A 12841-nucleotide genomic window follows, 5' to 3' on the forward strand; every position below is an offset into this window, starting at 1 on the left:
AATCGAAATAAATTCGTTTTGAGGAGCCATCGCGTGCGACGCCCTCAAGTGTAATTTAAAAAAAAACACATTGAGAGGCCCATTTTTAAGTGGCTTTTCCGCTCGCAGTTTCAACTGAAATCTTATGGCATCAAGGGTATACTATACCCAATATATTAAACCAGGGTATACCAAAGTGATGCACGCCCATGCCCAATATATATCGACTTAAAAATCTCCGACCCATAATATAAATTCTTTCATTACATATATTGCATGCCAGTGCAGTGACGCGTCTCCAGTCACGCAAGGAAATAAGCGATTGATATTTAATTGTGAGCATAATTTTTCCAGCATATATTTTACGATGTTCATCCGACTACAAAATAGCATTTAACAGGTGGCGTGACAAAATTCATTTAAGAGCCGTTTTCACCTGTTCACATCAGGTATAAATATTTACAAAGGATCCTACAACGCCAGTACAGTATGATCAGCACAGACGTCCACGATAACGAAATGTATTCGAATCGAAAGCGGTTGAGCCGGCGTGGACAGCGAAGCTAGTGCGATTGGGCAACAAAATGGAGATTTTCAAGGATTTAAGGATTCCCATGCCAGAAACATTCGAATCGCCGAGCCTATCTCGGGTAGGAAGATTTCAACGCGGAATTTTGACAGCCGCTCTGTGTGTTTTGCCGGCGTTGCAAGCGATTCAGTGGCAGCGGAGACGAAATCATTTGGATTCAGAATTTCGCTGTGGAGTTGTGGATGGAAATGTCGCTGCGAGCGAAAGTGGAGACCTTACATCGAAATTCTTCGAGGACTACATGGACAAAATACACCGGCGTTTCACAAGGGATGTTTGTATTTTTCGTTTTACTGAATCTTTTAATCATCCAATTCTACATGTCGTACGTCTCCGAACGATTCAATTCCTGGTTCGAACTCAGAGCGACAAACCAGCGTGGCAAAATACTAGCCGAGTTGAAGGGCTCGACTGCTGTGTTTAGAGCTCATTCCATTCAACTCGGCATGAAGCTTGTGTCTGCCGTGATGTTCGTTGTATACAACTGCCTCGCGCACTCAGTTGTTTTACCGTCGGAGAGAGAGTATCACAAACAATGGACGCCACTTTCCTTTGTATTCGACGCAAACTCGTTCACCACTGTAGTTATATGCTACGCTGATCAAGCCTTCGAATCATCAATGTTTAATATCGTTTTGTTGACCTTTGTAACGTTTTGTGGCACCCTAACTTTGACAGAACTTGCCTATACTTGGCAAGAAACGAGTGCCTTCGAGCGAATCTCGGACTATTATTTTTGCGCGCTTTTGTTACGGCACAATAGCGTGACAGAGTCCACTAATATGCTGATAGAGAAGGAATTGTTTTTGGAAGAACAAAGGAAAAAGATACTGGATACAAAGAAACCTGCAGTTAGACTTCCACTGAGAAAGTCTGTGAATTTAACAGTGCCCAGTATCCCTAGTAATATTTTCATTTCTCAGCAGAAACTGAAATACAAAGGAATTAAGAAGCAGAAGCACAAACAAGAATTGTTCAGGACCTACAGCAGAACTAAAAAAATTCCAATAAGTTCTATTGAAGACTTGTTCAAACCGGGTAGGGATGCGCCAACGCCGAAAAGAATCCTTTTGACTGGGGCGCCGGGAATTGGCAAAACTGAGTTCGTATCGCAACTGGTGAAGGCATTCAATTCTGTGGAAAGCGGACTCTGCAATCTTAATTTTGTTTTCGTTTTCAATTTCAAGGAACTTGATCTTATTAATGGTCTGATATCTTTGCAAGACTTTATTAATCACTCGCCGTTTTCTTCAAGACTACGGGATGTTGTATACAAGCAAATTATAGCCAGTCCAGAAGAAGTCCTTCTCGTTTTCGATGGCCTCAACGAGTGGACATCGAAGTCTTCCATAGTGCACCCATGCGTGGAAGAAAGTGGAGAGAAAATGTCCGTGTCTTCTATCATTTTAAAGCTTCTTTCTGGAGTTCTTTTACCGGGATCTACCATCGTTGTGACTTCGCGACCAACACCCTTGCTCTCAGAGATTGAAGAAATTGTGTCATTTGACCGGTATGCAGAGCTTAGTTCTTTCAAGCCAGAAGAGCTCAAGACCTGCATCCAGGAGATTTTCCAGCACAACAAAGAGCTTAGCACCACTGTGAAAAATCGGCTTTCTAACGACGAAAATCTTGAAGTTCTTTGCCGTTTACCACTAAACTGCCTTTTACTTTGTTTGTACTTAGACTATGAAGCTTCAAAGAGAACATTAGAGGAAGTTCAAACTCTCGAGCTACCTTCGTCGACAACAGAACTATTTAATAGACTAGTAGAAACGGCAACAATCGGCAGAATTGGATCAAAATGACGACAAAGCATTCCCATCAGATCATTTAAATTTCTCAAAGAATGCTCAAGACGTCTTGGAAAAGCTCTCGTATCTTGCATTTGAAGGAATCATCAACGAAAGGTATATCTTCAGAAAGGAGGATCTGTCTCATGTTGACCTGAGCGCTTTTGAGGTCGATATTCTTGAAGAAGCTGGCTTTGTACGCCGTTTGAGAGGCAATTTGCCCAAACAACTGGACATATATTGCTTTAATTGTCTTTCAATCCAAGAGTATCTTGCTGCTAGTAGAATTGTCCAGTCTTCCAGTACAAGCGATTTCCGGGATTTTCTGGAAAAAGCCAACGAGAATCACTACGCTACACTGCAGTTCGTGGCTGGGTTGTGCAAAGATGGAAAGAAAGGCAAGGGGATTTTTGTGTGCTTGATGCAACACCTAATCGAAGCTATCAAGGTAAACAGTTTTGACGACCAACCAGTGATTGATAACCTAGCAATCGTTTTTCTGTGCAAATGCCTCTTCGAGAACGGGACAAACCTGGGCCACCCTTTTGCTAGAGAAGCAACCTCTTCCATATCATCCAAGCCCATCGTCTTCACAGAGATAGGCACGAATCCGCAAGAAACTCAAGCAATTCTGTACTGCTTGAAAGAGGCCATCGGAAGCAATATAAAGAAAGTCATCTTCGAGAGCAATGCTATAAAAGATGACGGGTTCCGTCAGGTGGCTACCATCATCAGCAAGGAATCCTGCAAGTTGGACCAAGTCAATCTGACAAGTTCGGGTATCACAGATAACGCTATGCTGTCGTTTCTGGAAATAAACGCAAGCCACTCCTTTCTTGGAATAAAGACTCTCGGGTTGAGAGGCAATGATATATCTAGCGAGGGAGCGAAATACCTCGCCTGCGTGCTCTTCAACGACTGGTGCCAACTGGAAGAACTCCATCTGGGCAACAACAGAATCGGCGACTTGGGTGTCGAATATTTCAGTGAAGCCCTTTGCAGCGGAAGCAGCAGAATCCACACTTTGGACTTGAGCTCCAATGGCATAACCCACAATGGTGTTTTTCATCTAAGCAGAGCTCTTAGTAGTCCAGTTTGTAATGTCATACGACTTTACCTTCAGAAGAACAAAATTCTGGACTTCGGCATGCAAGACCTCTGCGAGTCCTTATGCACAGCAGAATGCAGTCTAAGGGTGTTATTCGCCAGTTCCAACGAGATCACCGATGACGGGATCATGTTTGTGGAGAAGGCTCTAGCACACAAGTCTTGCAACCTGCAAGAACTTTACCTTGGCTACAATCTGGTAACTGACAAAGGAGTGAAGAGTTTACTGCAAGCATTGCCTACACAGCAAATCAACCTAAAGGTTCTGTCCCTGGCTAACAACCCAATAACGGATGCTGGCGTGAAGATGTTAGCCAACGCCTTGAGAAACTCAAGCTGTAACCTACACCGACTTTGTATAAGTCTTGGAAGAGCACAAGTGGCTGCCACTAAAGCTTCAAAGCTTCAAGTTCGATACGTCAATGCATTCTAAACAAAGGGGTTCCGCCTAACATTGCTTCCCATAAAACTACACCAAGGATCAAGTAAACAACAAGAAACTTATTCTTTCTAAACAATTCAGCGCCGAAAGTTTTCTTGCATTCTGTAAGTAGAAGCTTTCCCATTCTCTTCCCTAGAGTCTGTCTTCTCTCTTGCTGGCAACGCCTAGTCACAAGAGCCCGGGGATGGGAATGAAGCTTTCCGGCTAAGACTGAACCATTCTCTTTCCCCATAGCCGTCGTTTCTTGTGCGCACGAAGCTGTCGAAACGAGAATGACTAAGAACAGGTTGTCGTACTTGACAGCGGTCAAACGCATTGCAGTGCGCACTTTCCGCCAAATTGTCTCAATTTGTGAAATCATTCGCTTTCAATGCAAAAATGAAGGCTTTTCTGGAAACGTAATATGTCTGCGTATTAAAAAAATATGCGTATAGAGAACGTTTAGTTCTCAAATATTAAAATATTTGTTACTGACTAATTTACCATGCTAACGTTTCAAACTCTTTATATGGCTCAAGGAAGTGACGTCGAAGTTTTGCTTTGACTATTGTGTGAATTGTCTCCTAACTGTTTTTTTTTTTTTTTCGCTCGTCTTGCTAGACGTCAGTGAAGCGTTAAAATTCGCAGTTTTTTGGTGAAACTTTAGTTTAAGGGTATTGCTCTTATTTAAGGTGAAAACTAAAAAAGCCTTACTGTTAGCCGAAATGATGCGGTCGCCTTGCCAAGAGTGATTATGTTTTTACTTAAGTCTTACATATGCTGAGCTCCAATAAATGCGCAGCTCTCTCTGTGGCAAACGCCTGCTCAGAATCATGGTAGTTTTATTCATCGTTTTCCAGCGCTTGTCACTGCTTGTTAGTCATATTGATTGCCTTTTTGACCTCTAAGACTTAGCTTTTCGTTATTCAATAGAAAAGCGCTCAATTTCATGTAAGCTCATATAAGCTATATAGGAAACTCTATTGTGGAAGGACTATTGTGTCAATATGGAGACAATTCCTTTTGTTGTTGAGGGTATAAAGTAATCTACGAGAAAAAATGTATGAACCGTCAAGTATAACTTAATTCATTCATTCAGAAACCACTGAACTTATGATAATAAAATTGTAACTCTAAAATATTCACCAAAGCATTTCTTGATACAGGCGAAATTAAACACACTTCAAGTACTTTGTTCAACGTTTATTCAAATGTTGACATTGTTCCTGGAAATCTACTTTTATATGTCGAGCTCAAGCTTTGTTTTCACTGACGACAAGAACAATAGCCCGTATAAACATGACAAGATGCAAGTTCAAACACAAGGACAAAGACATTTTGGTCTTGTGCTTTTGAGTGCATTTGCGTTTCTAATTAAGTGTTTGCATGAAGTTTTGTGTTAACGCTTATAATTGTGTCCCTAGAAAAAAAGGCGTTAGCAAACTTTCAGAGCCAACCTCTTTACAGACGCCTGCTAGAGGCGCGGTGGTCTAAATGGTCAGTGGGCTGGACTCTGGATTGAACGGTCCGGATTCAAATTCCACGCCGGGGTCATTGCGTTGTAGTTTGGGGGCACAGTCAACTCTCGTTATAACGGACATGCTCGGGGCGTCGTTAAGTGTCCGTTATAGCGAGACCGTAATAGCGAGAGTTTTTTCCCTCAAACCTTTTTCCCCGGGGATCTGTTTTTTTTCCCTATAGCGGGGGGCCCCAGGGGGGGGGGGATATACACTTTACTCTCCTAGTGCCTCTTTTCGCCCAGGTGTATAAATAGCTACCGGCACTGCGATGGACTAGCATCCCATTCAGGAGGGATATAGAAATACTTGTAGTTGCTTTATGCTACTGAAACTGGGATACGATCCGGCCTGATAGACTACTTGGCACAAAAGCAGACCTTACCTCCCCCCCCCCCCCCCTTAAAAAAAGTTAATCGGATAAACGGTAGACTCACCAACAACAAGGACTTGAACTTCGACAGTGTCTTCCGTTTCTCGGGGTCTCCCAGCCTTCCACACTACTCTACAAGTATAGTTTCCTTCGTCGCCTCTCTCCACTCTGTCGATTTTAATAGAGCCGCTATACAGGTCAATGGACTTTCCGTCCATGGGAAAAGTCAAGGGCTGGCCATCTTTTCGCCACTGGTATTGCAGCGGGGGGTAGGCGGATACCCCTAGTACAATTGTTCCAATTTGCTCCTGTTTTAGTTTTTGAGGTGTCTGTACGCCATGGCTTACAACTGAAAAAAGGATGTCATTAAAATAAAATAAGATATCGTTCCGAAGAAGTTCTTATCGGTCACTCGTCTATGATACACGGCACCAGACTTCCTACATCTGTTATATAGATCCTATAATATGATTTCGTTTCGCACTCAAATCAGACCAATCAAAGCACGAAATAACATTCACTCGGGCATGAGAATTGCACTCGATCAGTCAACTTTATATTATGAAAGAATTAGTTTAAAAGTAACCATCATCAGATATGTTAATCTCCAACACTGCGCTGTTGTCTTAAAATATTTGCAACCGATGGTACACTAAATACCTTCCAGACTCCCCTCTCAGTTGTTTAGTGTACATCAAACCACTGAGGTAGATTAAAAGGGGGAAGGGGAGGGGGGGAGAGAGAGAGATATGTATCATGATGAGGGTCTGTATGGGCTTTATCTGGTGCCTGAGAATTGGTCAAACGTTTAACTGTCAGCTGAGAAATGACACGTTTTCAAACTGAATAGCCGAGTTCCGAGTTTTGCAAAATCTACTGACAGCTGAGAAATGAGCTGACATTTTACACCCTATTCAGACCGGGCTTTTTTGGACCTTCTATAACGGGGGGAGGGGGGGGGGAGCTTTGAAAGGCCCTCCTATGTAACTTCCAGTATATTAAGCAATCACAATGAAACTTATAAGATGTATAGTATGTCCGAACATCTATCTTTTTGGTATACGTCACGTGGGATGATGACGTAACATCACGCGGCAATTACATCATGATGCCAAAACAGCCGCCATCTTGGATTTCAAAATTTTTCCACAACGCCAGCAAACCACCCAAAATTAATGCAAAGTAATCAAAATGAATAAAACTGTGCTTTAAACCGTAAAAAGGTAAAAACAGATCAATTTTAGATAAACTTGCAAAGTTTGGAGCGCTTGGTTGAATCTTAAAAAGTTATAAGCGTTCAAAGTCAGGGCGGGCCTCAAAAGTCCCCCCGGTCTGAATAGGGTTACCTGATAGCCGAGAAATCGCCTTAAGATAACTGAGATTACAGCACTCCCATTCAGACCCTCTATAATGACACTTTTGACCCCTAGTCTGCGTCATTGTGACCATAGCCTCCACTAAGCAACTTACAATCGACTTCGAGAGTGAAGCTTTTTGATTGGCTAGATCCTATGCATGTGTATTTCCCTCCATCTCTGACTGTTACGTCACCTATTACCAAGATATAGTAGTTTCCAGTACTTTCCACGCGCACTCGTCCAGAACTCTGTCCCACTGTGATATATTTGCTCTTGATGGCAGGTTGTCCAAGGCTCGCTTCCCTGGAAGGCGTTTGCCAGGCAACAAAGTTCTCTGCCGTAACGTTGCATTTGATCCTTATAGTTCTAGATTGCTGAGCGGTAATTCTTCGAAATGAGAGGCTTACCTCAGCACCTATAAGATAGAGCAGACTGTCGTATCAAAGTTACATATGTCAAATTACCTATATTTAGACCCCGTTGTGTTTGAAACCAGAACCTTGTGGGGCCCTGTATTCCTGATCGAAATTAAATCTGGAAGTATTGGCTTTGGTGAAGGGAGAAAAAGCGGAGAACCCCGAGGAAAAACCTCGGAACATGGACACGAACCAACAACAAATCCAACTTACATATGACGGCGGATACAGGAATAGAACCCAGGCCGTATTGGTGGGAGGCGAGTGCTCTTAGGTCTTTTCACAAGTCACTCGAAATTATTCAAAAAGTTGCTTGAAGTCTCAGAAAAAGGTGCTCAAAAATTGCTTCAAAAATCCAAAACAGTTGCTTTTGATAAAAAAAACGTTGCTCGAAAGGTGCCCCAAAAAATCCAACACGCTGTTCTTTATAAAGAAAACTTCTCCAACTAATAATATGCTAATTTTCCTTTGAAGACAAAATCTTCGACAAACTTCGTTAATCTTCGGAAACGTTAGTATGGCCTTCAGACAACACCCGTAAAAACTTCGGAAATCTTCTTAAGATTTTGGGTTGGTGAGTTCCTTATGGAACTCATATTATCTCAGTGTAGCATTTCGACCTCGTGCTAGATTATTACGTCTTACTTCGCGGTGAGCTCCTTATGGAACTCATATTATCTGAGCGCAGCATATCGACCTCGTGCAGATTTAATGGTGGTGAGTTCCTTATGGTACTCATGTTATTTGAGGTCAGCTTATTAACCTTGTGCAAGATTATTATGTCTTACTTGGTGGTGAGTTCCTTATGGAACTTATGTTATCTATGGTCAGCATATTAACCTTGTGCTAGATTATTCTGTCTTACTTGGTGGTGAGTTCCTCATGGAACTCATGTTATCTGAGTGCAGCATATCGACCTCGTGCAAGATTATTATGTCTTACTTACATGGTGAGTTCCTTATGGAACTCATGTTATTTGAGTGCAGCATATCGACCTCGTGCTAGATTATTATGTCTTACTTGGTGGTGAGTTCCTCGTGGAACTCATGTTATTTGAGTGCAGCATATTAACCTCGTGCTAGATTATTATGTCTTACTTACATGGTGAGTTCCTTATGGAACTCATGTTATTTGAGTGCAGCATATTTTTTTTTTTTTTCTTCGTTAATCTCCGAAAACGTTCATATGGCCTTCGGACAACACTCGGGCAATCTTCGGAGATCTTCGGTCTAGAAATTGCTCAAAATGCAACTAGTTGCTCGAAAGGAAAAAAGTTGTTTAAAAGGGAAAAAGTTACTCGAAATACTTGCAACTTGTGGAAAGCCCTTAATGCTCTCACCACTGAGCCAACCCTGCTCCCCAAAAGGGGCTGGCGCAAAATTTATTTAAGTTCTTTTGTTTGAAAATTGGTTCTTACTTTAGCGAGCACTATCGAGCTTTGGTGCACTTGGGAAGTTTGGAGAGCACGAAAGCGTAAGAGTTGCTTGAGGCGATATTAACATTAAACTTTTTATAGCCTCGTCAATTGTAGGAAAAAAATAGAGCTTCGTACTTACCAGAGTGGCAGACGGTTACTGCTAAGAATATCACTGTAATGGACAGGTCTGTCGCTTTAAACATGCTGGAAAAATCAAGGACCTAGACAACCTTTCAACGAAACATCAATTTAGTGGGAAAATATAGAAATAAATGATAGAAAAGAGCATTTTTTTCTGTTTTCTTTTCAACTTATCGTAAGAAAAACAAAATCGAAAGAGAACAAGCGGATTTCGGCAAGTTTATTTTCTAAGGAGTCAGTAGGACGCATAATTATTATTGTGCATGCTGGGCCAGCAATATGAAAATTAAAAACTACAATAGTAAGGACAGCCTGTCTTTTTTACAAGAACGATTCCGAATTCCTATTATTTAAAAAGGAGTTTTGCATTTGTTTTCGTAAAATCTCCGTAAACCGATCGCACCCGACAGTTTCCGATAACTACCGTCTATTCGTCGAATGTAGTACGATCGCTCACGAGCCACCTGTCTTACGTCATCTTTGCACCATGGGATGTCATGTTGCTTGTAACCACAACTGATTCTCGTAAAGTGAACTCCGTCTCGAAAAGCTGCTTGTTTCCAAGAAATGAGAAATTCAATAAATGTTCAAACTACGATATATAGAATCAAAAAAGAAAAGGATGGAAAGTTAAAAATAGCAAATTGCATGATGGACAGCTGATAGTGCTGTTGAATGAATTTCACTACATCGCGTGAAAAACAACACTTTCGTATCAAATGAACAACAGCCTTTCTTCTAAAAATTCAACTCTAATCCTATTGTCACGAGATGTCTAGCTATCTAAAACACAAAATTGTCAAAGCTTTTTATTTCAAACGAAAACCATGAGTCTCCAAATGATAATACAATAGGGTATTTAACCTGATTTAACACAACCGGCTTGAAATAAAGGGAAAATTGCCCGCCCGCTAAACACATGTTGCTATTGGCAGCAATGCTTCGAAGATTAATATCATTTTTGTTCACATAAGCAGACTCACATTTTTCAGAATTGGGAAAACTATTTAGCTAATGCAGATCAATCGAAATTTTAAATTATAAAAAGAAAGCGAATCAAATGCAGCCTCGTTGATTTTGTCCCGTATCTGGCCCGTATCTACAAGGCACTGTACATGTCTGACTGTTGAATAAATAGATGCAAAACAGGCTACCGACGAAGCTAAAAGTTTATTTAAGGGCGAGAAAAATAAATTTAGCAGTTAAGATTCCTCGGAATATACTACCAGCTAGAATTTAAACTTGTAATACAGAAACCCTATTCAAGCTTACAACTCAATGAAAGTTGAGAAATCTTACCAGTGATCAGATCGAGAAAGCGAGGACAAGCGTCCGAAACGGATTCTAGATTTGCGGACGTGTGCTCTCACTTAGCTCATGACTAATCATGACTTGGGTGTTCTGTTGGATAACTGTATAATTCATGAAGGCTATAACGAAATACAGCAAATCCCCAGTGTAAATCCCCAATGTTTTCTTTTATTCGTGTTCTAATGTAAATTTCCTCAGAATTAAAAGTGCATTCATAATCAAAAGTCAAATGTGTCGCTTGGATCGACGCGCAGCTGAGTAAAAGGACCAATTGGTGGTCTCATCTGACGTTATTAAAATTCCAAACTCGAAACTGTCAATCGTGCAAAGCTAATATTTTCACATTCTAGACATAACCATGCTTGGTAATCATGGGGTATTGATTCGTTCCAGAAATAATGTCTCAGCTGAACGTTTTGTTAAATTGTCAATTTTAAATTTTCAAATCTGAGTGTTTTATAAGTAAAAGCTTAGAGCTTAGAGCTATAAAGTGAAAGCAGATGATATTGATAGTAGAATCTAATCAGGGCCGTAGGCAGAATTTTGCTTGGGTGGGTGCGAGCACCGAAAGCATGAACGTCTAAGGGGGATCCGGGGGTACATATGTCCCCAGGAAATTTTGAAAAATCAAGTTGTTGAAGTCCACTCTTTCTGCATTCTGAGTCATTTTAACCCTCCCTCTCAGATTAAGCGTACCTTTGTTGCGCGTGAGGGGGGGGGGGGGGAGGGGGGGGACGTCCGCATCTCCCCCCCTCTGCGTACGGCCCTGCTACTTAATTATGTTCAATTTTATGTCATTGGTGCCCCAAATATGGACACAGATATCGTGGCTGCATACCTTACACCGTATAACTCACTACAGAGCTACAATATCGACGTTTCTTTCTGTCTGCTCTATTTAAAATCTAGATTATAAGCTCACGGTTTCTTAGTTTTGGATGCGTCACATGAAGTGTTTACACCAATCGCGCACAAAAAAAAAACATTTGATTGTTATAACGTAGGATGTCAGATTACGAAAGAACAAGAACTGCAAGCAGTTTATAATCGTGCGGGTAATGTTTGACCACCTGACCTCTTTCACAGTAAAATCTTTAGAAAAGCAGTCACTTGAGAAACACACAAGTCGTGTTTGCGTTAGTCACGGAGTGAACGTGACATGAATTTCCTTTACCACGTCATCTTTTGCTTTTTAAAACCACATGCCTAGCCGGAAAAATGCCTGCTTACGCATGCAAATATTTATTTTGTTCCGATTGTTCAATAAAATAAACCCAAACCAGTTCATTTAAAAGAAAGCCAAATCACGCCAAAATAAAGAGTAGACTAAGGGGCTGTTTATATGGATGAGAGTTGTCCCTGGTAGGAGGGCTACCCTCTCGATCCCCCGAGCTATCTTTTGCCGAGCGTTTATATGAAAAAGTTGTCCCTGTTGACCGAGCCAAAACTTGGCCCTCTCGGTTCAAAAGACTGGCGAGAGTTGTTTTGAAACATCTATTATGTCTGCCTTTTTTTTTAAATAAGGAACGCTGAAACATCGACCACGACCATTTTTTGGACAAATATACCGCCGAATTCGATTTCAATGTATCTGCAATTTTGTTTTGGTCGACTGCAGCGTTTGCACATGCTCTGTATGTGTCAACTTGTCCCTGGTAGGCGAGGCGAAAATAACCAAACTGTTTATATGGAAAAAAGTTGGCTCGCTCCCCAGGGTCACCCTACCTTCAAAGCGAGTGACCCTCCATCCAGGGTCACCCTGCCCCCCGAGCCAACTTTGCAATTTCTCATATAAACAGTTCGCAGCTATTTATAAAGAAACATATGAAAAGCTATCTCGCCCGGGGTGGCTCGGTATGGAGGGTAACCCTCCTACCAGGGACAACTCTCCTCCATATAAACAGGCCCTAAGACCATCCCATTGTGTTTCTCCGTTTAGCGAAGCTTTTGGTAATTCCCCTGGCGCGATGACGTGTATCCCGTGCTTTGACACATTCTTGCTGAGCTTGCAACTTACGTTTCGATAACGTTTCGATTCTTAAAATACCGTAAACTCAAAACAAAAATTGGGATATCCAGAAAATAAGTCGTTGTTTTGCAATATTTAACACGTTCCGGGTAAATTGTATGACTTGTACTTGCTCCGAGCCAAACGCTTAAGTAACACAACAATAAATATTTTACACAAATAGAGCGCAGAGTATTCAAACAGAAAATAGGTGAATGATTATTTATAGCTGCAAGCGAGAGATCGCGTGACATGGGCCTGACGTAGGGTAGTTTTAAATAGCTTGGACATGTCCAAGCGGTCTTTGTTTTCGCTGTGATTATATTCAGCCCTCTCTTCTTGTAAAATATGGAATGAAATAAAATTATTCATTTCAGAGAGCAGAGTGTTCATGTTAAACGCGAGTGATCGGCT

General features: G+C 41.4%; 1 protein-coding gene and 1 pseudogene across 1 annotated transcript; one reads left to right on the top strand and one right to left on the bottom strand.

The window, feature by feature from the left end:
- Positions 1–316: 316 nt before the first annotated feature.
- Positions 317–5077, top strand: LOC144633239 (uncharacterized; annotated as a pseudogene).
- Positions 5078–5710: 633 nt separating this feature from the next.
- On the bottom strand, positions 5711–10515 carry LOC144633305 (hemolin-like). The gene is made up of 4 exons (XM_078492170.1): positions 10408–10515; positions 9107–9197; positions 7247–7549; positions 5711–6125 (listed from the first exon to the last, which is right to left on the bottom strand). Exons 2-4 carry the CDS (start codon positions 9168–9170, stop codon positions 5806–5808), a joined length of 687 nt encoding a protein of 228 aa, XP_078348296.1. The 5' UTR covers positions 9171–9197; positions 10408–10515; the 3' UTR covers positions 5711–5805.
- Positions 10516–12841: the final 2326 nt, after the last annotated feature.

This window comes from Oculina patagonica, chromosome 12 (assembly GCF_052425735.1).
Source record: "Oculina patagonica isolate OP01 chromosome 12, crgOcupat, whole genome shotgun sequence".
In the NCBI taxonomy this organism is placed as follows: Eukaryota; Metazoa; Cnidaria; class Anthozoa; order Scleractinia; family Oculinidae; genus Oculina; species Oculina patagonica.